Consider the following 27,460-nt stretch of genomic DNA (forward strand, 5'->3'; position numbering starts at 1 on the left):
GCAAGGACAAAATAAACCTGGGGGCCAGGGCATCGGGCACACATACCTGGGCAGAGAGCTGCAAGCTCCAGCAGAGGAGGAGGAGGAGGGAGAGGGACCCTGTGCCTCCTCTTCAGCTGTGGTGCTGGAGCAAGAGGATCCCGGGGCACCCTAAAGGGCTCAGTGCAGCCAGGGCAGGAGCCCCCACCTGAATCACACTGCTCAGACACGCTTCCAAACCTCTGTTCCTCTCCAGCTCTGCTTATGGTCACCTGTATGCACCTGAAACTTTGCAGAACTCTTTGAAAGAGCCACGTGGAGAAGCATGAGTGGGTACAGGAGGACTTTGCTGCTGCAAGACTCAAAGCTCACCAAGGGTAAAAGGATTGGGGTTGTACCACTTGGACAGGGCACTCAGGAACGCCAGCAAATGGGAGATTCCTGCAGCTTCAGTTGGGCACATTTCTTGGACGCGTTGGCACATTAGCACCTGAAGAAACTCCAAATGCTATGGATGGGAGGGAAAAGGGTGTTACAGCAGTCATGCGTGAGGTGACCAGACCTCTTGTGCTGGCCCCACTCTGCTAATAAACACCAAGGGAAGGGCTTCAGGTGCATGGTCAGTGAAGTTCCCCCCAGCTACAGAGCCCTGACCTGAGCTGTGCTGGAAGAAGGGATGAAGCAGCACATGGGGAGGAGCTGACCTCGCATTTTGGGGAGATTTTGGTGCTGTTGGCAGGCACAAAGGGCTCTGCTTGTGATCCTGTATGGGATCTCCCCCTGGGAGAGGGCGGCGCAGCCAAGGTGCGGGCACAGGAGCCCAGGGGTAGTGGGGATGCAAGAGCACTTGCCTGGGAACCAGGGATTCACCAGGGATTCACAAGCACGGATTCACCTCAAGGAGGCAAAAAGAAAAATCGCTTTTCTCTCCGACTGAGAAAATCGGATGGGTAATCAGGCTGGGTCGCCATGGAAACCCCCGAGGCCGGCTCGGTTGTCACTTTTTGCGATGGCACCATACTTTGCGAGGGGAGAGCCAGAAGTGCTCGAGAGCCTGTGAAGTGGGAGCTCGGGCTGTGCGTGCAAAGCCTTGCAGGGAGCACACAGAGAGCCTTCGCTCTGCCCCAGTCCTGCGCTGGCTCCCTCCTCTGCCACCATTTCCAGAAATATCCAGGTATTTGGGGACACCGTGCTCGGATGTCATTTCCTAAGCTTTACTTCGTGCCTAGATTTCCCCCACCACCTCTGCATCCCCATCAGCCGGGCATCGGGACCTCAGCACCTCCTCACCATTAGCACCCAGTACTAATTGGGCTGATCTTTGTAAGGTAGAGTGAAAACACTATAAATTTAAATACCATATATACCATGTATATATACCATATATAGATATATATACACCATATATATATGCACCATATATATATACCATATATATATATATACACACCATATACAATATATATATATATACCATTTATATAAATACCACTGCATGGTGCATTAGGAATCAGAAAAAAAGAGCCAGGTTCACACAGCCAAGCAGCTGAGAACAAACCTGGTTTTCCATTAAAGCCAGGCTGCAAATCTCTCCTTGATCCATAGTTTACAAGAATTGGCTACTGAATTGCAGGAATTGCTTGCCACAAAATCCCACAGCCCTGCGGCACCTGGTGTTGTCAGCTGAATTTACTGGGCTCTTTCTTCCTTATTTCCCAACCCTTTTTTGCCTGTTTTTCTGTTTTCTTCTCCCTGTTGACTCGTCCTGATGGGAAGGTCCCAGCCTCGCCTGGTCCACCAGGCTGGCAGCACCCACGCTCAGGTTAATCCGTTCTCACCGCTGTGCCTGAGGGCCGGGAAGAAAACCAGGCTGGTGCTGCTGGGTGGAAGGTAATTTCACAAAGCTTCCTCCAGATGGCAAAATCTTGTTGGGAACACGCGTTCCTGCTGATGGCAGGGCTGAACAACCAGGACGCCACGTGGCCGCTGCTGTGCCAGGGGGTGGCTCAGCAGAGGCTGAGCAGGAGACATCCCAAAGCACTGCTGGACATCCTCTGTGAGTATTTTCTTTCCTTTCCCAGTTCACTTTGAGCTAAGAGCACGGCTGTGGGTTAGCCTCAGGGGGCTGGGAGGGAAGGAATAGCCTCACAAGGTCGCGACGATGCCTGGCAGGGCTGGCCCACAGCTCTCTGGGGACAGCTGGGATGTGGTGCTCATGGCACCAAGGACCACAAGGGTTTTAGTGCAAAGTCCTCTGAATGCTCACCAGTGTTTCTCGGCCAAGAAAAACATCCTGCTGATAAAGAAGGGCTGCTAAGGGTGGCTTGTAAGGGAGCAGGACTTCTTGAAGACTTCACTCTCCAGGGGCTAGGGAGAGTAGGAAGGGTTACATGTATTACAGCACTACCCAGCTTCACCATTTCATCAAACTTCATGACAATGAGCACTTTTGTTCTTTGAAGCCCCTTCCTGGCACAGGGAGACCTTGAGATTTCCTTTTTAAAGAAAATGACCCCTCACAGATAGCTTGAGGGTTATTACCCTTCAGCAAAATCGAAGGAAAATGGCAAACAAATCCATAACACTGTAAATTTTTAAAATCTCACGAGCTTCTGGGGCAGACTTGGAGTCAGTGCTGCCCTGAGGGCATGCCCAGGAGCAGCCAGCAGCGGTCAGAGCATTGCAGAGAGCCGTGGGGAGCAGGCTGAGCTAAAACAAGGCTGCTGATCTCCCCAGGGCTGGGTTCAGCAGCAGCCCTGCAGGTCCTGCTGCTGGATGTGTTTTGGGGTAGCTGGCAGCTCCTGGGGAGGTCCTGCCCCACAAGCAGGGGCTGCACGCTGGTGGGAGCAAACCTGCCTGTGCAAAGCGGCACCCTGTAAGAGCCTGGCAGGGTAAGAAATCACCAACCTGGATGAAAAGATGTGTGGACTCTGTGTCAGAAGGGGCTTTCCACACTCGGGCATGCGCTGTTCAAACAGCTGCCTCCCTTTGTCCCCATGGTCACCGTGCCAGAGCAGAAGTGTCGCCCCTCGCAGCTTTCCCCAGCACAGCAGGACCACCTCCTGCTTACACGGGGCTTCGAAGGGGCTGAGGACGAAAAGCTCAGTGCTGGGCTGTGCGGATGAGGTTAGGAGTTCACCTCCACCGCTCAGTGGCAAGCCCCGAGGCTGTTTAATGCAGCTGAAAACCCCAGACACCCTCACGTCCTTGTCGCGTCATGTTGAGCTCCCTCTGACGTGCCCAAATGCTGCCGGGAAGGAAGAACCAGTGCCAGCATCCCCATGGAAATAAGGGCCCACGGCAAGGCAGGAGCAGGGGGCGAACCTAGAAATATATAACCAAGGGTCACAGCACTCCCGGGCCCTCACCCACGCCTGTCAATCATTACTTGGGGCCGACTGTGACCTCCAGAAATGGGCCAGAACAAGGCGAAATGGGCAGCCATGCCCACGCACCAGGTTTTGAGCCCTCGCACCCCAACCCCACAGGGTTTCGCCCCGCTGAGGGCAGGGCCAGGGGCCGGATTCCTGCTCCCCCCCTGCCCCGTTCAATCCCTGTTTCACCTTCAGCACAGAGGCTGCCTTGCCCTCCCCACCCCTAGGGTAAATATTAACCCTGGAGGATTTCTGCCCCTTCCTTTCCTTTTCTTTTTAATTCCCATCAAATGAAAGTGAAACAGTGAAAGCTTGAGTCTCTCCCGGGGAGCAAGCAGGTGAAGCTGACGGAGGCTCTGGGCAGGAGGGGCCAGGACTTCCTACCACCTCCAGGAGCCCTTCTGCAGAGGGCAGAGCCCGATGGAGAGAGGCGCCGTGCCCGCAGGGAGCCCCCCGGCCACGCAGGCAGGTGGAGGCAGATGAGCCCGCCCTGACAGCCAGCCCGTCCATCCACACATCCCCTGCACGGAGCCGTGGACTGCATCCAGGTTGTCCCAGCGGAGAGGATCGGTGCCGGGGTGTGTATCCCTCCCTTCCCTTGCCCATGGGTTTGCTCTAGGTCCCGCTGCCCTGTCTCCCTGCCCCTTCCACTGCTGCTGGTCCACGACGCAGGGTGTGAGCCAGGAATTCAGTTCCCTTCCCGCTGAACCCCTGGGAATGGGGTACACCCCCTCCCTCCCTTCTTCCCTCCCCTGACCAAACATTTCCTCCGAAGGAGGATCGAGGCAGGGTCCAAGCCCCGCTGTGCCAGGAGCTCAGCCCGCCCGCGGGAAGATGCAGACCTTGCAGCTCATAACCTGGGCAATAATTGCGCACAAGGGAGTGGAAATCTGGCCAGGCTAGGATCAGGAAGGGCTGAGAAGTATTTTCAGAGTCCCAGCAGGTCTGTTCTCTGTAATCGTATTTCAATCTCTGGCTCCTGTGAGCTTGACAGACCTGAGACAGGCCAAGGTGACCTCAAAGCATAGCTGCTTCTGATGATTTAAACTGATTGCTTGAGTCTGCTCCGGGGGAACGTGGCATTTCCCATCCTCAGACCTGCAGTGCACAACGTCCCCGTGGCCTGGCCGTGCTGGCTGGTGACCTGGTGGCAGACGGGGATGGAAAGGAGGACACAGCCTCCCCCACCGCCCCTTCCCAGGCAGCCCTCAGCGGGCAGAGAGGAGCTGGTCTGTCTGCTGCAGGGTGGGAGCCAAGCAAGTGCAGGGGTGCCACTGCTGCCCAGGAGCACTTGCAGGGGTATTTCTGCTGAGATCTGGGTGCCCTGGGCTCCAGGAGGCACAGCACCCCAGATCACCCCCCTCAGCTCAAGCAGGAGCTCGGCTGAGATACCCAGCCTCAGCACCACGCGAGGCAGATGAGTGATGTGAACCTTCAGGGCATTGTACAGCCTCCTGTGCTGTAACCATGACGATCTGGGGAGGCGAGCTTGCGGTGGTTGGGATGGAAGGGGCAGGAGCAGAGAGGGGCGATCCACTCAGCCCCCTTCCCCAGGGCAGCGCGTCGCCCTGGGCACCCCCAGCAGCAGCCAGCTGGGGCTCCAGCAGGGCAGGAGCAGCTGCACGGCCCACACTTGCCACATCCACGTCGGAAAGTGGGAATACCCCACTGAGACACAGCCTACGGGGCTGGAAATCCACCTGGAAGAGGGGAAGTGAAAACGTGCCTTGTTACCAGCTGAAATGGTATGCCTAGCAGCTTTCGGCATCCTTGGCATTCAGCGATTGCTTGGTGCTGGAGGAATAGCTGCCACGTGCCTGATCTAAGGAGTTAGCTGGAGCCTTGCAGGGCTACAAGCAGGCCAGCACGCGCACAATGTGGGTAGAGAGACTGTTTTGGTGGTGACAGGCTAGAACCACTTTCCATGTCCTTGAATCAGGTATGGACCAGATTTTCCAGTCCAGGACAAACGTCGGAAACATCACTAGGCCGCTAGGCCACTAGGATCTTCTCATCTCACTCTGTGGTTTTGTGTATTTCAGTGAATACTCCCTACTTTTTGGAAAACCTGTTGTTGAAAGACAAGATGAGTATAAAAATGAAATTGAGTCCAACAACAGAATCAGCTGGTTCTGAACCAGCCTCTCCAACAAAGAGTGAAGGGAAGGAGATGGAGGTCGCTCCAGAACTGGGCAGCCCGACTTTGCACGAGGAGAACATAGGACTCTTTGAAAGAGGTCTTAAAACAATGCTAAGCATCCGGAAATCCAAACAAAACCTGAAGAAAGAGAAAGAACAGGAAGGCACTGGCACTTTGAGGAAAAAAAGACTTTCTTTTCTGTCCTCCAAGAGCTATGAAGAGAAAAAAACCACAGTCCCTAACGATTTGGAGGAGGTCGTTGATACAATAGAAACGGAGCCCATTGAAGGAAAGCCTCTTTCAGGTAAGAAGCAAAATATATGTAACCTTCAAGCAACTTACACTTTGCAAGTCTTGGGCCCTACAGAGATGCTAAAGAAAGAGGTACCCCATTATGGGGTAGGGATAACCATTGCCCCTTGCACAAACTCATCGGGGCAGGTCACCTGCAGCCTCCACTGTGCTGTGATAACCTTACCAACCACCTTTGTAGGATCAGTGCACCAACCCGTTGGTTCACGTGTCAGTGGCCATAGCACGCACCACACATATCAGTCACCAATCTGCCGAGCACGGTTTGGGAACTGCTTGTCTGACAGCATCTACAAGCACCGTGTGGGCTCTTCCTACACTGTTGCCTGCGTTGCACTTTTGGATAATTTCTGCTCGTCAGCTCTCAGACTGATGATCCCCAGCCTGCACTCGATTGGTTACTGCAAGGCTTTGATAAATAGTCCCATTAAGTAAAGTCCTAAAATAAAATATTTGGATGAGAGGCACATGTGGCTGGCCATGAGAAATGCAGTGAGTCAGCCACATTCGCAGACCCCAGATTTTCCACTCTCGCTGAATGCAGAGCACTTCAGCAACAAGTGCTGTTGGTTAGTCCAGTTGGGGCTGGGAGGAAAGGCTCCTTCCTCTGTAGTGGGAAAAAAGATGGTTTGGATGTGGTCTGGGCTGGCACCTCCACCTTGGTTCTCAATCTTACAGCTTTGCAAAGGGACTTTCACAGAGGTTTTTGCTCCCTTATGCTGACTTTCCATCTATTCTCACAACTGTGGTGCTGCAAGCGTGTGCTTGGTTTGTTTTCCCCAGGCTGGTTTCTCTTATGCATTTTGTCAGCATTACATAGACAGGTCTTGGTCAAATTTTGATTCCCCGAGCGTGGATAGACTGCAATGACTTTTATCTTTTGCACTGTTCTCTTCCACATTTCCAAGGCAGAGATACATCAGTACATCCAGAAGATAGACTGAGGTGGGTCAACACAGGTTGACCTTTCCTCAGCCTAAATTTCTAGAAATAAATTCTTGTCCTACCACATCAGATACCACGGGTATCAGACAGAAGGGCTGCAGTTGTCTCACTGCTACAGCGTGCTCTGCAGTGCCATGGAGTTATTTACTGCTTTGCTCTGATACATGGTGAGGCTGGTGAGCTGGATCCGGGCCCACCTCATAAGCTGTGCCAGTCTGTTCCCGAAGGGTCACAGAGGAGGTGTTACAGGAAATGTTACCCTGCAAAAACCCTTTCAAGTCCTGCAATCCACACGTTGAGGAACTGCACAAATAAGACCCGTCCTGTGCCCAATAACTCGTGATTGGCCTGGACTAGAGCAGCTCTGTCAGAAACGCGTCCCATCCTGAGATAAATATGGAAAGTGATGGAGACTCCACCATGTGCACCATTAAGCTGCATAATGGTTAATTGCCTTTCAATTGTCTTCCTCCAATTACCAGCTGGCTGATCTTGTAGTGCTAAATTAAAGATCCATTTAGCACCCAACATCACCTCCCTGAATAATTATCCTAGATGGTGATTAAATGGTGTTTTCTCACTTTGATAAACAGAACAAAATGTATTCCTCTAGTCTCTCTCTGCAAGAACTTGTGCAAACACAGGTTTTATATTAATTTATATAGAAGAAGCTAAGTTAATTGGCACAATCTTCCTTCTGAGTCCAAAAGCAGCAGCAGCTCCATACAGGCACTCAGAGCTCCATGTACTGTAAGCAGCAGTTGGGTTATTCGGTGTGTTCTGTCTTCATGCAGATAGCTCCACACTGTGCGGGTTATTTGGTGCATTTGGTATAAAATCTGTGTGCAGAAAGGCCCTGGGGTGTAAATTATGGATTATGAGCCAGTCCTTCATCTCTTCTTTGAGTGCTCTTCAATTTCTCCATCTCACTTTATACGTGTGCACAGCAAAAGCAGTGGCCGCACATGCCTAAATAACAGCATTTCCCTCCTCCTCTCTCAAATTTGCCTTGTGCCCAGCATCTCGGTGGGATCTCCCGTGCAGAGCACCTGTTATGATGTTGGAGGCGGTGGGGGCTTCCCATGGCCTCTCCGCAGTGCTCTTGGATCTCCCCAGCCCACGGCCAGCACCTCTTGCGTTGCTGGCAGATGGGTCGTGGCCCTTGCTCAGGTAAGCTTTTCAAAAATAAATGGAAAACCCAAAAGCCCTCAGGCACTTTGGGGCAACCAGTATTTGATGTTTTTCCTCCAGCCTCAGCCAACACCAGCCAGCACTGGTAGCAGCTTCCAAAAGCCAAAGAGATGTGGAACAGCCTGAGCTGCAGGAGGACGCACCCACACGCTGGGATGCCCCTCTCAAAGCACACAGCCTCCCCAGGCCACCCAGGGACAGCAGTGCTCACCTCCAGGGAAACAAACGCTGCTGGTGGGAGGCAGAGGAGATCTATCCCTGGCCAGGTCCCCCCCTGCACTGCTTCAGGAGGGCAACCTCTGCATACCAGGCATACTCTGCTGTTTCTCATCTCCTCCTGCTGGCTCCCCTGGAGCTGCATTTCTGCCACTCCTCGGGCTTCCTGGGGCACAGGCTGCCGTTCTGTTCCCACCTCTTCCTCCTTCCCAAGCCCTCCCATGGCCCCTTTATGCCATGCTCACTGTTGCAAGGAGGTGCCTGGGCACCATCCCAGCGACCCTTCTCCGTCTCCCTGCTCAGAGGGTTATGGCAGATTGCAAAAAACATACAGCTGAGATTGTGGCTCCTGGCCCTCTGATCCCATTTTATTTTGAGTGGCTGAAGACCACAGGTATTGACAGAATATCTAAAAGTCTGGAAAGGGTAAGGGGCATCTCTCAGAAGCCATCTGCTGTGTAATGCACAGGCTGGAAAAGTCAGCGAGCCGCAGATGGGCCGGTCTCTGGCTTGTTACCTCGGTCCCTGTGTCTCAAGGAGTCCTCGCAATGCAAATCACGAGCGACAAGCTCTGCAGGATGTGTTAGCATTTCGCTCAGCTCTCAGAAACGCAGGAGGCAGTTTAGCCATGATGTCAGTCAGGGTTGTCTCTCAGGAAAACCTAGATATTGTGGAAGACACAAAATCAGGACAGGAGGGGAGGCCGGGGTTAGCCCAAGGTTACATCTTAACTGAGATATTCCCAAAATATCAGGAGCTTCCCCCAGGACAGGGTCTTGATATGCTGGGAAACAAGAGTGCCTCTGCTAGCAGGATTGCTGGGAGGGTGTATCAAGAACTGTCCCCACTGCCAGTCCCACTTTGGCTCCAAATCAGCAGAGGGGCAGAGCCTGAGGTGGTCTTATACACCCTGAGATCGCAGTGCCCCCTGTGCAGCCTCGTTAGCCACTGCTTGTGGTTCTCCTGCAGGGCTATGATGAGGTTTTTTGGCATTTCCCATGTCTGAAACCAGTGGTTTAGAGATATTTGACTGACTTTGCAATCACTGTGAAGTGATTCTTTCCTCTCGAGGAGGGAGCAGTCCCACCGCTGGGATCTGGTTCCCCAGAGCAGTCCTGCTCGTCTTCCTCTGGGATATCCCATTTTGCTAGTCGCCTGTCCGTCGCCTAACACCTGCTTCATCCTGACCCCTTTCCCCCTCCTTCCTGCAGTAATGGAGATAAACGAGCTGATTCAGAATCAGAAGCTTCTGGAAGCATTTGCAAGCATCAAGTACATGGAAGACGAGACGATAGCCGAGCGGGATGCGGACAAATACAAGGACAACCCCCAGGAGTTTGTGAGGAAAACCAAGGACGTGGATTTGCTTTACAACTCCATCAAGAGCATGATCCAGTCCATCGTGGTGGGAACGCTGGAGCATCCCACTGTCGAGGAGGCCACGCTGGCCTCCCTGGTGACTTTAATTGCCCGTGAAGAGGCAGCGCACCCCAACGCGGGCAGTGCTCCTGGGTTGGACTTGCTCGGCTCCCCCAGAAGGTGGAGGGAGGAGTGGAGGGAAGCTATCAACGAGAGCGCCAGAAAGAGAGTCCTGAGGGTACCCATGGCCTCTAAGGAAGAAGAGAGCTCCTGGCTTGACCTCCACTTGTGTTTCCTCCAGAAACACCTGAGCGAAGACTTGCTGAAGATCAAGTTGTCAGTAAAAAAGTGCTACCCAGAGGAGTACCAGGTGTGTGACATCTACGTGGAGGCTTTCCACAAGGCCATTGCCTCGCACTTGCAGGATCTCTCCCAGCAGGTGCTGGAGTTCAACGAGCTCTACTCCTTGCTCGACTGGGTGGCCAACACCTACCGCAGGTAAGCTGCTGCCATCACCCCTGCCTCAGCCTCCCCGGAGAGCAGCAGGGCAGCGGGGTTGCTTCAAGACCACATAGCTGTTTTCAGTTTCCTGAGCAAGCAGAGAGATAATTGCTTGTACAGTAGAACCAGATATCTGATCTACCAAAGACGGGGACAAAGGTTTGTGGATAAAACGCTCGCTGCTTTTCGCAGAGCTCTGTTTCCCTGCTTCCCCCTCCCTCTCCAAGTCGCTGGTCTCACAGAGCAGGAAGCTCCCCCTTGCAGCTCTGATAAACCTCCTCCCTTTCTGGAAATGTTTTGCCACGTCCAGCAGCTGCTCGGTGACTTTTCCAGGCACAGGGAGGGACCTGCGGGGGAGCTCGGCCTTCTTCCTGTTTAATTAAAACTGTGATGCATTTGGAAGCACTCCACCTCACCCCTATGCTCTGGGGTCATGTTCATCTTGAGGAGGTGCCAAGATATCACTGTGTGGAATTAGACACATTCAAACAAAGGCTGTGGCTCAGATGTGTCCACTAGTTGGATGGGAGGCCCATGATTTGGGGACCTCCTAAAGGTCCCTGTACTTCAGTGGTGACTAAAATATTCTGGGAGCTGCATAGACATATCAAACACAGTCCTTAGGGCACCCTGGGTTTGTGGGGTAAAGGCAGGAATTCTTTACAAGAGCAGTAAAAGCTGTGCTGTTGGACATTGCCTCCTTTTAAAGCCGGAGGAGATATCTAGGACAGGTACCCACAGAAGTTCACGGCATTGCATGTCCTCAGTTGTTCACTGGCCCAGACCACAGCCCATCACCCCAGGCTCAGAGAGTCACCGACACCCCAGTGTCTGCTTCCAGCTGGTCACCAGGAATGGCCCTAACCAGGTGCCTGGGGGTGGGACAAGCACAAACCAATGGGCACACCTCAAACAAATGAAAAGGGGAGTAAAGGCAGGACCCCTGCCTTTTTGTGTCAGTGAACAAAACCGGACAGTGAGGGAAGAGAGGTGGAGCAGGGCAAGCAGCAGTGGCACTTAGCCAGAGCACCCCTACCCTACAGGAGGTTTTGTCTCAGGAACATTTGCACCGCAGGTGGTCTTTGCTTTGAATAGCCCTCAGCAGATTTCTTTTCTGAACTTTCCCATTTGCTCCTAAAACCCCATTTATGATGTGTGACCCCTTCAGCAGCAGGGCACTGGCTGAGCAGCGCTATGGCAGGATCACTATGGGAACAACCCTTGCAGGAGTGGGGGAAGAAAAGAGCATCAGCAGCCAGGTTCTGCACCCCAGAAAAGTGCCCTCCTCATATTTTTCCATCTTGCTGTGAAAAGGCTTGTTGAGAGCTTGCGGAAGATTTGGGCACTGCTTGCAGTCCCTTTGCTGTGTTGGATAGTTCCCATTTACTTTCTCATTCTAAAGGAACTCCATCCTCTTTTGGGGCCCATCCCAAAACAGGAGAAATTGCCTGGCCCAAGCTCATTATTGTTGCTACAGTTCAAATAAATGGAAAAAAAGAAAGAAGGCTATGGGAACCCTTTCTGGTGGTCAAGCAAGTAACAGGCAGTGTATAGGGCTCTGCCTTTGCACCTCTCTTATTTGTTAAACGGGTGACTGCTTGCAATTTATGCCCCACATTAATCGAGTTCCTGAATATTTTCTTCCTTCTCCCCACATTCATCACGGTGAAAGATGCAAAGCCTCTGTGGTCTGCTGGCAGGTCGCAGGGGCAGCACATTCAGCTGTAGGGGCTCATAGCAGGCTTCTTGCCATGCAGGCAGGAAGGCAGGCGCTGCCTCCCGCTCATCAGCTGGCCCTGCTGATGCCAATCCAGATGAAAGCGAGCGGCCAAGCCACGTGCCAGCTGGGCACACTTTGGACTCAGAAACCATAGCTCAATGTCCACCCACCGCCGCCTTATGCGGAAGACACGTGGTACTGAGATTGCCCACATCCTGGGCATGCGAGGGCTTTCCAGAGGCTGCCCTTTGCCGCCAGCCCTGCTCTGCCACCTCCCCTTGGTTTTGGTCACATACGGGGAAAAATGACAGGCTGGCATCTGCTGTGATGGGACGCCGGGGACATCAGCTGCAGCACACAGCGGGCTGCTGCAGGAATCACCCCAAAAGGCACTGCACAAGCTCATAGTCAAATGAATCAGCTTCATGTTGTTTATTTTAAAAAAAGTAAATTCTCATAGCACTGTTCGTGTCCAAACAACTCAGAAGTCTCATGATTTCTAAGGTGGGCTGGAACCTTAGATCATTTTGATTTTGAATAATTAGGATTTTGAATAGTGAGGAAAGATTTTCTTGTTAAAGCTTGAAAACAAGCATCACAATTTAAGCTCTAAGTATATTTCTCATGGCTTAATAACTACGCAGCTCATGCCCCATGAATATTCCATTGGTTTACTCATGCTCTGAAGCAGCGTCATTTGTTCATTTAATCTTTCCAGTGAACTCTTTCTTGGTCACCCTGATCTCAAACCAGAAGTTAAGACAGAAAACCTGTCCCTGCTGCTCACACCGGCGGATTGGGACAGACTGAAAAATGACTACATCACTTCTGTGAAGGTAGGATTTGAGACCTTGTCCTCATGGGCCTCTCAGGAGGGGATGGGGACTCCGGCCTCCCAGGCAGATGTTTCTCCTTGCTGTATGATGGTGTGGTGTCCCCTCAGCACCACACAGAAAAACCTTTTAATAAAAAGCAAAAAAGTCCTTAAGACCAATGCTGGGACCAAAGCAAGCCACCTAAACGTTAGGGCAGAGCCTGGATGATGGCAGGCACATGGGTCCAGCGTGATGGTACCAGACCCACAGAGCATGGTGGGGGCACACCGCAAATTCGTGGCTGTGCTTCATCAGATGAAAAGCATTGCCAAGCCAGACGTACAGAAATGTCGGCTGCTGCTTTTACGGCATGTGAGTTCCCCCAGCACCGCTGAAACACAAGGGGTGCTACAGGCAACTCTGGGCACGTTGCCACCAGGAGAGGTCCCTGTGGTCCAGCGCCTTCTAGGAAGCTCCTTGGTGGGCTCAGACATCTTCTTGCAAACCATTTTTAAAACGTTTTTCATTCCAGCAGTTTCTCCAGGTGAGCTCAAGGTACCCAGATAGATAAGATCAATATTGTTCCACCGTGCTGGCAAGGGCTGTTTTGTTTCACCAGCAGCAACCCTGAGTTATCAGCCAGGGCTGACCACTTACACAAGTGCCGTGCAGCCAGAAAGGACCGGTCTGGTCGTTCATCCTGACCTTGTGCACAGCACATGCTGGAGGAGGACTTTGCAACGAGCTGTAAAACAGCTAACTGAGCTGCGGCTATGGCAGGCAGTCTGTGTTTGGTCAAGAAAATACCGCTGCCCTAAGTAAATGATCTGGAGGATCACATACCTTTCCTGCAGAGGAATAGCACGCATTTCCCTGCCAGGGGAGCTGTTGCCCCTCAGTTTGGAAGTACCCTGTGCCCGGGGTTTTTCTTCCCAGTTTTACCAGAGCACATTGACAGGATCTGGAGCAAGACCTTTGAGTCCCCTTATCTTTTTGCCCTGCACATGTGCATCTCACGTGTGCCAATTAAGCAAAACGTCATTATGCCAGCTCTGCGCTTGCAGCTTTGGGCGAGAAAAGGTGCTGGGGGCCCTTGTTTTCCTCCTGCAAAAGCAGTCATGGGGGGAGCCCAGAGGGAGGGAGAAGCCCTGGGGGAGCACAGGGCTCGGGACAGCCTTGCACTACGTCAATCCCCTCCGTCACCAGTGCCCTGGTGGGGGACGAGGTCCTGTGAACCCCCAGCTCTGCCCATCCCCACATCCCCACCGGCTGCTTCACCCGTGCTTGCCTTTATCCCCTGAGCTGCGTGCTTCCTTCCTACGTTTAACATTTAGGGGAAAATCAAGAGCTATTTCGGAAACATCCTGAGACTGGAGGTGATGGAGAAGTGGGAGAAGGAGGTTCACCCAGAGGTGGAGGACAACCTGTACCACTCCTCGCTCTCCTTCGACATACAAACGGTACTTGGCGAGCTCGGGCAGGGCGCTGGGTGCTCCGGGGCTCCCGGGGGAGCGGAGCCAGTGCCCCCCGGCACTGCCTCCTGCCGTAACGTGTGCGAGTCACGCGCCCGCAGAACGCATTGCAGCCGAAAACGCCGCTTATTACAACTTTTAGCTCTACGGCTTGCCTCCTAGCTGCAAATTAAACCCGCTGTCAATTGTGTCAGCGGCATAATAGGCAGCTGATTTGAAAGTTCTTAAACCTCTTTGATTGGAAAGAAGAAAGAGGGGGCAAAGAAAGGTGGAAAGAAAAGGGTTGGTAGAAAAGCCCCTGCACTGAAAGGGCGACTTTGTCCCGTGGCTGCGGCAGCCGCGCAGGGGCCATAGGCAGTGACAGCCACTCCAATTTAAACAGCACGAGAAAACAAAAGCTCCTGCTAGCGTTAGGGACCACGGGGTAATAAATCCAGGAGGGGCTGGGATTCATTCTCCTTGCTTTTCAAAGGGTTGAGTCATTTCAATTAAATAACACCTTAAAATAAAGAGAGAGTGAAAGAGAGAGAACGAAAGCCAGCAAGAAAATGAAAGACTTTTGCCTGCTGCCGTGACTCATTTCCACGGCAGACTGCTGCACGCTGTTCGGTCACCGGGAAGGCAGCTCTGAGCTGGATCAGAGGGGGAAAAATGATCAGAAAGCACCCAAGCAGGGCCACAGCCCAGCTCCAGCGAGGCAGGCAAAGCCGGCGCAGTGGGAATTAGGAAGGGCTGGAGCAGCGAGTGGGCACGGCCTGGCTCCCCTGGGTGCTGTGCTGGGCTTTGGTCCCTGCTGCAACCCCCCCTAAAGGATCCAGGTGGCACCAGGGAGCTGCAGCCCGCACACAAAAACCAGTTTGTGCCTCTCGGCCCGTTATGGATTATTATTTCTGAAACTGCCAGGGGATAATGAAGACTGCCTGGCACCAAGTCGGCTGCTTTCCCCTCTGTTAGGCTAGCTGTTAACATTTTTATTAACCAAAGCTGCATGAGATCCTTGCAAAGGACGTCCCTTCCGTGCCTGTGCCGTTCACTGGAACTTCTTCTTGCCCTTTTCTAGATCATTGGGGAGCACATGAAGATTTCTGGAGCCATCAGCAAAAGCCTGAGAGCAAAAACACTTGAGCTGTGCCTGGCTGAATTGCACGAATTCATACCAAGGTCATCACCACTCTGGGCAGTGCATTCCTTCCAAATGAGTACCAGATTGGTAAAAAAAAATAAAATAATAATAAAAAAAAAAGGTCCATGCACTGGGCCAAATGCTGGCACAGAGCAGGCACGGGCCTGTTCCTAGGAGAAATAGAGATCACAATAAGCCCAGTAATGAGCAAGCTGCAAAACAACTGGGAGGGGAGTCATAAACAGACCAAGATGGGACTCTTGTGAGTCCCAAAATCCGAGGCCAGAGCTTCAGCCTGGAAAGGGAGCGTGGTCCCACCTACCCAGGACCCTTGCCACATTAGACACGAGTGTAGTCCCCAAGTTATGGTCCTGGGGATGCTCCCAGGGAAGGTTTTTGCTGGCAGATGAAGCCACCCCATCCCCTTGGCACAGCTATGCCTGCCCCTCTGCACTGGGGGAGGGAGGGGTGTTTTGGGGGGGCTGCAGCCACTCACCGGAGCAGGGAAGAAAGGACGTTCAGCATGAATCAACTCCAAGCGAGCCTAAAAATAATTTTGCATTAACCTTTGGAGTTTCACACCTCCAGCAGGCGCTGAGTGGGTAGTTTGCTAATAGACGCTTTGCCGGAGCGCGTGTGGGGGAGACCAAGCGCTGCCTGCTTCAATCGTGAACCTGGGGCATGGCAAGCTTTCAAAATATGCTAAAGGCAAGGCTTTCCCTTTTAAACCCTCATCTCCCAGCCACCTCAACTTGTCTCTGGTACCTTGAGTGAGCAGGGCAGTTCAAACCAGCTGTTTGCCTTTGAAGTCTGCCTGCTTTTTTAGAAGAAATGTAGTGCTTACTGATGTTCCTTTCTTTTTACTTTATTTTTTTTCTTTTTAACAAAATTGATGTAAAGTGCAAGCTGGGGCAGCAAAGGCTCCCAGATGAAAGGGTCACTAAAACTGAAGCTTTTCCTTAAACAAATGCAAGCAGCAAGTGCTGAGGCTGCTCCGAGCAGGTTGCTTTGGACTGCCAAAGAAATGGAGACGTGGAGAGCCCACACGAATCCTGCCCCAGCCCCTTGCATATTATGGGGACCTGGCTGCGGACAGGCTGCCAAAGCCCTAACAGCTGCGGGGTGCAGAAAACAGACCCCCCCAGCACAGCATGCTGAGAGTAAAGGGGGGCAATGCAGGTGTGCTGCCTCGTTCATGTTCAGCTCCTGTTGGAAAGGGTGCTTCCTAAGCATGATTTACACTGCCCCAAAGGACGGAGAAAGGATGGGGCAGATCGACCTGCATATCCCAGCTGCAGAGAATCCTTCAGAAGGAAAAGTCAGGAATTGCACCCAGGAGCTCTCATGTGCAGAGATCCTTGGAATCGCTCCAAATCTGCACTGCTTACGCATTCAGGCAAGCGCACCCCAAACCAGTAATTATCTGCTATGTATTCCCCTCTCACGCACTTGCATGTTAAGACAACTGAATAAAAAAAATGTCCGCATACGCAGAGGAAAGAGATGGGGCCAGCAAGGAGCGTGTGTTGACACCCTGTGCACACCCAGCACGCGTACTCCTCGCCTGGCTCAGCCCCGATCCCACCGAGGATAGCATCCCTTGCGTTTCTCCTGCAGGTTCGGGGAGGAGTTCATGGAGTGGAACGCAGCCCGCGACAGCCCCGTGTTCGTGCCCTACTTCGCTGCCTACATCAACAGCTTCCACCACCTGGTGTAAGTCCTCCGTCCCCCCACCATGTAGCCAGGGCATCACAGGGTGGCGAAGGACCGAGCGGTGCCCCCCAAGGGATGGGGTCAGCAGAAAAGGGTGTCCTTTGGTATCGCAGGGTCAGGCTGGAGCTACGGCAGGGGTGCAGGTGGATCAGGGGGACCTTGGCTAAGAGCAGGGCAGAGCTCCTTTGTCAGCCCTCATGCAGCCGGGGTGCCTCGGGGTGCTCCAGCTTTATGACCTCGCTGGCCAGCCCCACCAGCACGGGGTGCGGTGCCTCTCGCCCGTCCTTCACCTCACGGGGGGGATGTTCCCTAAGAGATGCAGGCACAGCTCCTTCGGGCAGGAGAGGCAGAGCAGGGATACCCGACGCTTGCCTGTTCGGCTCATTTTCAGCATTTTATCCTCGGAGGAGGATGGCGGGGAGGAGGTTGGCTTTGATTTTGTTTTAATTCTTGCGTTAAGTAGCCTAACCCCAGCAAGGCGCCCTGAGGCTGGAGGAACCCCCCCGGCAGCCCGCAGTACGGCCGGCCGGCTCCAGGCGGCGCCCAGCCCCCGGCCCTGCCTCCCCCGGGCTGGGAGGGGTGGGATGGGATGGGGTGGGATGGGATGGGATGGGATGGGGTGGGATGGGGTGGGATGGGATGGGATGGGATGGGACGGGATGGGGTGGGATGGGACGGGATGGGATGGGATGGGGTGGGATGGGATGGGATGGGATGGGATGGGATGGGATGGGATGGGATGGGATGGGATGGGATGGGACGGGATGGGGTGGGATGGGATGGGATGGGATGGGGTGGGATGGGGTGGGATGGGGTGGGGTGGGATGGGATGGGATGGGATGGGGTGGGATGGGATGGGATGGGAGATGTGGGATTCAGGGCCAGCAGGTGACGGGCTGGCTTCGTGCCTGCATCGGGGGCAGTGCCGATGAGGAGACACCGGGCAGAGCTTGGCTGTAGGGAGGATGGAAAATTCAGGCACTTAGCTTTAGTTACGGAACTGAGCCCCCGGCTTGGGGAGAGGGGTTTGCTGTTAAGTCTTTTGTAGTCAACTTTTCAGCTGGGAGAGGGCCAGGCCATTTCTCTGCAGGGTGGGAACAGACGTGAGTGTGCAAACACCCCTCGTCTGCACGGTGCTTCCCAGGGAAATGCTCTCTCATCGTCAACTTTTCCTTTTCCTCAGGAAAGGTGATACAGGGTAGGGGTTTCCCGATAAAGCCCTTCTATATCTGTTTCTGAAACCCCAAAGCTTCATGGAGAAGCATTTAGTGGGAGTACCGCCGGGAAGGACCCCTGGAAGCACAAGCTCCAGCACGGGCCGCCTGGGCCCCAGCACAGCAAGAACCAGGGGCACAAATGCTCGGCCTCTGGGTCCTCAGAGAAGGAGGCTCCCATCCCCTCAATTCGGCTGGTTTTTCATGCAAACTCATGATCCAATGCAGGGGATCACGAGCAGTTTTTCAGGGCCGCCTCAGTTCCCATAGAGAGCGTCACAGCAGGACAACGATGTAAAGCGAGGAGAAAGGCAGGGGCTCACCATGCCCCCGGAGCCAACACATATCATTGAAGATCTCATTTACCTCGCAGAACTTGTGCCTTCTTCCTCATCAGACAGCGTGAAGCCTCCCAAAATGACACACTTTCCCTCGAAACCTCCGCAGGTTTCGCCCCCTGTAGTTCCCCGTCCCAGTCCCTGCGTGGGGTGAGTCAGCCTGGCCCCGCACGGGGAGCTCGGCCGCTCTTCCACCGGGACCCTCGGCGCTTGCTCAGGTAGCTGGAGATCATTTATCAGAAGCGCTGCTCAAGTGAAAAGGAAAAGGCCCGAGCGATGGCTCCGCATGTTTGAACAGCTCTCATCTGATGAGGAAATAGGTGATTTTCAAGTACAGTTATCCGTTTGTGATTAATTTTCAGATTGTGCAAAAAGATCCATTATTCTGACCCATGAAGTGTTTCCAAGAGGAAGTGCAGGAGTTACGAAAGTTAAAAAAATGCCGAAGATGCTGATCTGACTAAAAGGCTGAAGGCAATGTAATGGGTTATACTTTAACATTAAAGCCCTGGTGTTTCACATTCTTTTTAGGTCAGGCTTGGAAACAGTGTTTAAAGTCAACACTGAAGAACTGCAAAAGATTTTGGTGTCTCTGACAAGGAACTTCCGAAACATGTTTCTAAATAAATTGAGAACAAAAACACAGGTAAGAGGATCTCGGCCACACTATTCCCCCTACATAAAGAGTATGTGCAGAAGCTGAGGGCCTTTGCCCTTTCATTGTTTGTCCAACTGGACCTCATTGTGCAGCAAACGATGCTACGGTCTCTCCAAAGTGTGTCATGCCTGACTTGTACAAATCCTCCTTTACCCAGAGCAACCCTTACAGTATCCTGGAAGCTTTTCACTATGACTGTATATATTTGTTCAGTACAAGAGCAACCAAAAGAAAAGGGTGTTTAGTGGCTTTCGGCTTTTGGGGCAAAGCAGAGTGGGAACTTTACCCATAGTGAAGCACCGGGGAAGTCAGCTGGGCAACACCAACAGGGCATTTTTCCTTCTATCAGGACATCAGAATTTGTCAGGACTTTGTCTTACACTTACTTATTCATAGATCTGTTATCATGGTCTGTTATCAACCTCTGCCTAAAAGATGCATCACAGCCCCTTCAGACAGGACAGGATATTTTCTGGTTGGCGTGATTTTTCCAGTCTGTTTCCATGGTGAAGAAAAAAATGATTCTTTCATCATGAAGATGATGGAGCTCTGGTTTCTGCTGCTCTGGGCTAACTTGTGTTAAGAGGCCTAAAAAGCAAGGTGCTGCGATGCAGTTTGTGCTTCCTGGCTGCTGTAGATGGGGCTTTCTGCTCTCAGCTGGTTGGGGGTCCACTGGCTCTGGCTGGAATAACAAGAGAGATTGGGGAAATTAAGCCTTTAGTGCCACCACTTCCCACTCATCTTAATTCACTTTCCGAATCACCAAGTGTAACTTTCAGAAACCAAGGCAGTCACACACCAAGAGCCCTCCTCTGACTGAAGATAAGCCTGTCTGGCCAAGGGGACTTTCCAGTGACTGCAGGGTTTATGTCGGAGCCTTAGGGACAGGCGAGGAAGGAGACAAGCCAAGGCATTGTGCAAGAGAGCTCAAATGAGAGCTCAAATTTGCTCTCTCAAAAGAGAGCAAATGCCGTGAGAACTGAGAGTGCCAGGGCACAGCACTTCTGAGCAGCCTTTCAGCACGCTGGGAGCACAGCAGGAGGGCACGAGTCAGGAAATAATTGGGAAGAAGATTGCCAGCAGGAAGTCTGAAGACAGAGATCCTGAGAGCTAAGTGGAGAAAAGCACAAAGGGGACGTGCCAGGGAAGGGGTATTTGAACTTGGCCCATTGGGGACTTTATGGGTACCACCAGAAGCCACTAGCAGCCATGGCTCACTGTGGAGGCACGTTAACTCTAGGGCAAGAGCATCATCATGCATCAGCCAGTCTGCATATTCCTGGTGACATCAGCGAGCTGGTTTTCTTTCAGCCACTCCTCAAGAAAATCCTGACCAAGGACTGGATTTTGGCAACGGAAAAGCCGGACTCACTGGCTGCAGCGGTCTCGCAGTTCTCCAAGCACCTGCAGCACATAAGGCAGCCCCTGGGGCAGGTACTGGCTCATCCCACACTGGGCACAGCAATGCTGGGGAGTCCTGCTTTCTCTTGCAGGCTGTAGTCCGACCTGCAGCCTTCTTCCCAGCAGCGGGGGCTGCTTAGAGCTGTGGGAACTGCTGATACGGGGCACCTTGGCGATCAACATTCATGTGAGAATGTGCGATATCTTTCCTTTCTATGGTTTAAATATGGGAACTGATCTCTTTAAAGAGGAACAAAAAACATTGGTGAATATTAGCACTGACCACTGTAACTCCATGGCTTATATGCCTTCATATGTCCCTTTCACATCTGTGCAGTTGTGAAATAAATGTAACAACAGCTCTACATTTAAAATCTGCAAGCATCATCCAAAACTACTTTTAAAACAATCCTAAATAGCTCCCATTGCTACAGAGGAGCCAAATTGCCAACATATGACCATGGTCATTTCAGAGTGAAGAGTATTTCCATGGCATTCCCATGGGCACTGCCTTAGCTTTCAGCCAAGGGCAGGGCTGTGAGCATCTTCTGTATCCCCTCAGCTGCTGCTGAAGACCCAGGGGTTCCCCTGCCTTCTCTCATTGCCTTGCACAGGAACCACGGAAAAAACATGAGGTTTGCATTTTTTTAAAACAGGAGCTTCTACGTCATGTTCATAAGTACATGGTGAGGGAATACATTGTTCAGGTGATCAAACCCAGGAGGAAGATGAACAGGGAGACACGGCAGCACGTAAGCGAAAGGATGAACCAGGAGGCCAAAATCCTTAATAACGTGCTCGTCGACCAGGTACGTCAGCTCTCTCCTGGCATCCCCTGCCTGCCCGTTTCCCAGAGGCACCATGTCCCTGCTTGCCCCCAGGGGACCAAGACACCAAGACATCAGGCTCTCATGGAGGGCAAGCCCCACGAAACATAAAAGAGCTTAAACCAGAGCAAACAAGGTGGTCGCTGCAGGTCAGCACCGTGGGCTTCCATCCTGGAGGTGACTCTGAGCTTATCTCTCAGATCTCAAAGCTTGGCACAGGCAGGTTCTCGTGCTGTAGGACGACACTCATCCTGTGGCACCTTGTTCGTGTTCCCTTAGCCATGGGGTGCCACTTGGGTAGCTCACTGGGGGTGACACCAGCGAGAGTCCATCCCAGCACAGCCTGCATACAGGAGAGTGATGGGGAGAAATTCGTGGCTCTTTGCAAGGTTTGTGGCTAGGCAACATCAGGCTGGGATTTTCAGGGAAACCAAAGTTGAATTCATCCGGTTCTGCAGAAAGTCGGGTGTCTGGGGCTGTTAAATCCCACTGGGGTGGTTTCCTGGCCAAGGCAGGTCCCTCTCAGTGGTGACAAAGATGTTCCCACCAATGTCCCCTTGCACCTCCTTACTTACAGGGCTCTGACTCCGATTGGCTCCTTCCTGCCATACATCACATCGCCGATATCGTTGGGGAGAAGAAAAAAGACAGGATCAAGGAGTACGTCAAGGAACTGAGTCAGGATTACCCGGACATCAGGTAGGAGAAATGGTAGCAGCCAGAGCTGCACACAGCAGCCAAGATCTGGGCTCCATCCCAAATAGTGGCTGCTCACCCCACACCTTGGCAAAGCTCCTCAGCATCTCTCTCCTGCTGTAGAACTAATTAGAAACCAAGCTGCCAGCAAAAGGGAGAGTCACACATTATTCTTCTTTCTGGTGGCTGTATCCCTTCTCTTCTTTCCCCTGTCAGATAGATCTTATAATACACACAAGTTCCCTCAACGTCTTTTCATTTTACCGCCCCAAGCGAATCTTGTTGCACTCCAAATCTCCAGGTTGCTTTTGGCAGCATTTGTGCAACCCACCAATTTGCTGCAAACGGTTTGTCTCCTGTTCCCAGACCTCCAAGTGATCTAGACATTGACACAGTTCATCTGCAGGTCCTGAAAGGGGCTCAACGCAACCACTAAGTTTTGGAACAAACCGCAAATTCTTTCTTTTGTACTTTCCATTTGCTGTTCCAAAGCAGCATCTGCAAAATTTAATACTTCTGGAAAAGATAACAAACTCACTAGCACTGTGCATGGATGGGCAGCGGCATATCAGAAGTTACCTCCTCTTCCACAGCTCTTTTAGCAGCCGTTGAGAAGGATTGTTACAGCTAGAAAGAAAATCCATTTCAACAGAGTCATTTCAGAAAAAGAGCCAAAGTGCTTGTACTGGGTTACACTGTTCCTGCTGGATAATGTTTACGCAATCAGTTTAAACCATAAATTTAACAGATTGCTCAAAACACTGAAGTGGGCCCTCAAATATTCAGAAAAAAAATGACATTACGTTTATTTCACTCTCTCCAAAACTGAGGGTCAACATTTTTCATAGATAGATTCGACCTGAATGGATCAGGTATGCCTGGAGCTTATCTGAGTGGGGATATTCAGGGAGAGGACTTGAAACAGAAACCTGTACCTAAGTAATTTCTGTGGTGAACACACCTGTTCTGCAAAGAGATGCCTTAATGCCAGTGGACAAAGTATGCTGACAAAGCAGGCAGTGCCTGTTCTGGGAAGGATGGGAAGGTAAATGAGGGCTGGTCAGAATTAGCTATTTGAAAATAATTTTCCAGATAGAAAAGCCATTTACAGGCTTGTGATTTGTGGTACTTTTTCATCATTAGCTTTAGAGCCCTGACAGGTTTTAAGGCTCGTCCTTTTGGTCGATTTATTTCCTGGCTTTCCATTATTGAGCAATATTATTTGTAACAATGAAATTTGGAAAAATGGGCAGAACCAGCCAGATCTTCCTGTTTGTGCCTTTGTTAATTCTTCCCCTGAGCTCTTGAAAAGGTTTCTGATTCCGTGTATACTGAGCTTACTGGAACAGGGTATGTTTCCAGACTCACTTTCCTAGCTGTAATCTAATTAATGCTTGTCAGCTTCCTAAATATTAGCACTTCTATTGCTTAACTCAAAATAATGATTAAATAAAAGGTCTGCAGCCTCCTGGGAATGCTTTCAAAAGACGTCACGTGTGGGAGGAGACAGAGGGGGAAATTCCCCTGAGCACCAGAGGATGCAGACCTCATCCTGGGGGTCCTGGTGGCACCATGCTCGGTCCCCCAGCACGGCAAGGGGACACCTCCCTGGCGCTCTGCCGTGGCACGGTGGTCACTGACCTCTGAGGTGGCTTTGGTCCTTAGGGCTGAGAGGTTTTGCTTGATTTCTGCAGGAAGGAGCACATCCTGGCCATCCTCATGCTGCGGGGCATGGGGTACACCAGGAGAGCGGCGATTTTTCGGCAGAGCTTTCACCGCGCACCTGAGTGCCCCAACGGCAGGGGTGAAAACACGCTCTTCGATGAAATCGATGTGTCGGCAGTCATCAGCTGCTTCTGAAACATGACCAGCACAGCAGCTAGCATCCTCCCTCCTCCTACGCTGCCTCTCCAGTGTGATCCCAAAGCTGCTACCCCTCCTGGCTCCGCAAACACAACGTTTGAACCGCTGTGGGAAAAGGGCCCTGGGTTCCGAAACCAAAAGCCATGGATGCTCCAAGAGCCTGACCTCCTGCAAGGGCCCCTGGCAGCACTGTCCACCCCGCACTCAATATACGGATTTTACTGCTAGGAGGCTTGTTTGGTCCAAGTTTGGGTCTCTTTTTGGAGAAGAGGAGAGAACCAAAAGGAGTTCACGCAGGGCTATATTAAGGCTTGGCCTGTGTGACGCCTAATTACACAGCGGCACGAGAGCAACAGCCTCCTTTGTAATTAGTGTCCCTGAGCAACCCGGGAGCAGAGCTTGGGCAGGGATGTGGTAGCACCCAAACCTTACATCCTGCCCCGTGAACAAGCTGCCCACGCTAGCGTGACGCGAGCTGGGTGACGTTGTGACCTGACACCACACACCACCACCTGCCTGAGGAGCACAGCCTTGGAGGGTGACCAGACCCCGCTGCCGACACACACAGTGCGTGGAGCACTGCCCTCCAGGATGGGCCCCGTGTCCCTTGTCCCTTCTGGTGTTTCGGCAGAGTCTCCTCACTGCAAATCTCGTGTCGGACCCAAGACATGTTCATGCCATCACTCCCTCTCTGTGTGGGCACGTGCCCGGTCAAACATGCCACGTGGAGCGAGGCTGCGTGTCCTCCTTTCCCCGGGGTAAAAAGGGCCACCCTGCCTGTAGTCTGTCTTCTTGCATGTACAAATGTATTTTATCAAATCTGGTACAATCTGACCGTGGTATGAGCTTCACATGAGGTGGACAGGAATAGTGCTACAGACGGGATCCTTCCTGGCATGGACCAGCATCACCCCTCTGAGCAGGGTGCACCGACACCGATTTATTCTGCGAAGGACTCAAAGCATTACACACAGCGTCTGCAGGGCAGAATGAAAGAGACAGCCAGAAGCCTACAGCCATACAAATCTGATTTTATTTAATCCAATTTGTCCTTTAGGTTGCCTTCTGCAGGACTTAATCCAAGACTCTGTATGGAGACATGTTTATGATCTATCAATTAATGTGATAAATGTGGACAGGGCATAGCCTTGAGCGCTAATTTGTCTGCTGCAGACACTGGGAGATTAGATCACCAGCACTGAGCCTCTTTCTTTTCCCTTGCTCCTGTTTTCACCTGAATCAACTTCAGCCCATGCGAGCAGCGGGCCTGATAACAGGCCAAGGGATGTGCTTTGATGGATAAGAGATTCAGAGTGCACCTTTAATTGCAGTCATCACTTGAAAAAAAAAAATCCAAGGCAGACTTGCTAACTTTGCAGGAAAGATGAGGTGTTTTTCTTAAGACGGCTTTGAAAATTGGGTAGAAATTGTGAGTCTGAGGCAGGAAATCCTGGGAGGAAGTTTCTGCCCTTCATCATTTTTTTACATAGCTCATGACAATTCCTGCAAATCCTCAGCTTTGGGACTCTCTGTGTTTGCTATGGAGGATAACTGATATATCATTTGTAGAGGTGATACATCATTTGTAGAAGTGATATATCATATCCTGGAAGATGTGCAGAGCTCTTCTGTGGGCAAGTGTCAGCTGTCCATAGCTTCAGAGAAAATATCTTCCTTTATTTGCACATTTACTTGCCCAGTAGGAAAGCTACAGTTCAGTAAGCATCTCCTTGGAGAGAAAGAGGCTTGACTGAGCCCTCTGCGTGTGGGTCACAAGGGAGAGCCAGGGAAGAAAGCCCTTTGCAGAGGACATCTAGAGAGGTTTTGTCCACCAGAAGTTTCCCTCTGCCCTGTGTGCCTCTCCGGTCCAAGCACCTCGGGCAAGGCAGCTGTGGCACAGGAACTTTCTCAAGGGCGTTGGGTGTATACAAGATTTTCAACCTTCTTATTTTGCTGGAGGTCTTTCCACAAAGCTGTTGCCTTTCTCAGAATCCAGCTGCTGGCCCTGGGATTAGCTCAGGAACTCGTCTCTCATTTTCTAATAAAGGCAAGTTGCAACCCTAAAGTCTCAGAGGAAAGCCAGGCACTGTGACCTGCACTTTGTCACTGCCTCTCCCGGGACGCTTCTGATGAGCAAGCCGCAGGAGCACAGCCTGCTTCCTCCATGCATTAAACCTGCCAAAGGCTAAATGTTGCTGGGGTGAGCCCATGGTTTGGTATGGTTTGGTTCTGCCCTGTTCCCAAGAGGAGAGGGAGCTGCTGGGCGGACGGGGTGGGGGGATATCCAGGCAGAAGGATGCTCGGTCTGGTCTACGCTTTCTGAAATAAGCTGCTGCTATCCAGCCCTGTTCTGCAAAGCATCCCTTTTTCATTAGGACCATATTTCACATTCCAATAAAACAGAAGAAAGGCCTCCTGGAGCTTTTATTGGGAAATACACTGCTCTTGTATGAAAATGCCAAGGAGCTCAGTTGTTACCCTGCTAAATCCCTCTGTGGTTGCCCTGTGTTTTCCCTGTCAGTCCTCTCCTCACCCCAGTAGGCAGCTGCATTCGCTGCCCTGGGGAGACACGGCTCACTCCAGCCCTGCATGTGCCAAAGGTGAACAAGACTTCCTCAAAAGCATCAGAAGAGACAATCTCTGTCCAGGTTTAGCTTCTCAGGATCTAATGCAGCATTTCAGGCAGAGATCTGGCACACTCACAGCCCTGTGTGGGTGGTGACAAATATTTTTGTTTGGGAGCTCTTTGCTCTTTTGTAATACCGTTTGTTTCTGGTTTGGGATGAAAAGAGGTGCCTTCAGTCCTCTCTGTCCCAGGCACCAGAGCCAGCAGCCGGGGTGGCCATCAGGCTGTGGTTTATCACAGGCCAGCCTCCGTGAGGCCAGGCTGGGAAAATCCGGCTCCTGCCAAGCAAGGAGGGAATAAACCAAGATAACACGGTGAAAGGTAACGCCTCAACATATTCCAGCAATGCCCTTCAGCGCAGCAGCACCGTGATGTTTGGCTCCCCGCAGTGTGGTGGTGCCTTTTGGCAAGGAGCTCAGCCGGGTTAACGTATTGAGGATGAGCATCGGGGGGTGGATTGCCATATCACACCCACTTCATACGCAGGGAAATGGAACCCAACACCACCCAGCAAGCATGACCGGGAAGAAAGCATTATTATATCAGGGGTAACTGAAAAGCAAAGTTGTATTAGTTTTAGACTTAATGACTTTGGAAATTCTGTATCTCGGTTCACCAAAGCGCTGGTGTTCGGCAAATATTTATCCTGTGCGTTTTGTAAATTTCTCCAGGAAACCTTGTCATGGATGGATTCACTGCTGCTAAGCCAGTCACCTGGGTTCCCTGTGTGCTGGTGTGACTGAACAACACAGTCTGGGCAGGCTCAGCAGCACCCTGCTCAGCACCACTGTGCGCTTCCATCCCTCGGGACATTTTCAGGCAAGGCTGCTAATGATGACACAAAATTAGCGCTGGGACTGGCACACCTCTCCCCCCAAAAGTGCCAGAGATCAGTCAGATTGCTGTAGCATTTAAAGTATTTACTTTAACAATTACGAGACAGTATTGGGAAAAAGTCAAGGCTGATGTAAACCAAT

General features: G+C 51.9%; 1 protein-coding gene across 4 annotated transcripts; it reads left to right on the forward strand.

Moving 5' to 3' along the window:
* Positions 1 to 1,550: 1,550 nt before the first annotated feature.
* Positions 1,551 to 25,922, forward strand: EXOC3L4 (exocyst complex component 3 like 4). Of its 4 annotated transcripts, none has more exons than XM_083838895.1 (13): positions 1,941 to 2,035; positions 3,718 to 3,931; positions 5,396 to 5,797; positions 9,369 to 10,014; positions 12,456 to 12,573; positions 13,887 to 14,012; positions 15,085 to 15,185; positions 16,765 to 16,860; positions 18,944 to 19,058; positions 20,382 to 20,504; positions 21,128 to 21,280; positions 21,876 to 21,997; positions 23,689 to 25,922. In XM_083838895.1, the coding sequence occupies exons 3-13, from the start codon at positions 5,440 to 5,442 to the stop codon at positions 23,852 to 23,854; spliced, it is 2,124 nt and encodes a 707-aa protein (XP_083695021.1). In that variant the 5' UTR covers positions 1,941 to 2,035; positions 3,718 to 3,931; positions 5,396 to 5,439; the 3' UTR covers positions 23,855 to 25,922. The 4 variants fall into 4 exon arrangements, with proteins under 4 accessions (XP_083695018.1, XP_083695021.1, XP_083695020.1 ...); XM_083838894.1 differs by having other exon boundaries at positions 2,018 to 2,035; positions 3,651 to 3,931; XM_083838892.1 differs by lacking the exon at positions 3,718 to 3,931 and having other exon boundaries at positions 1,551 to 2,035.
* Positions 25,923 to 27,460: the final 1,538 nt, after the last annotated feature.

This window comes from Anser anser, assembly GCF_964211835.1.
Source record: "Anser anser genome assembly, chromosome: 5".
NCBI classification, from domain to species: Eukaryota; Metazoa; Chordata; class Aves; order Anseriformes; family Anatidae; genus Anser; species Anser anser.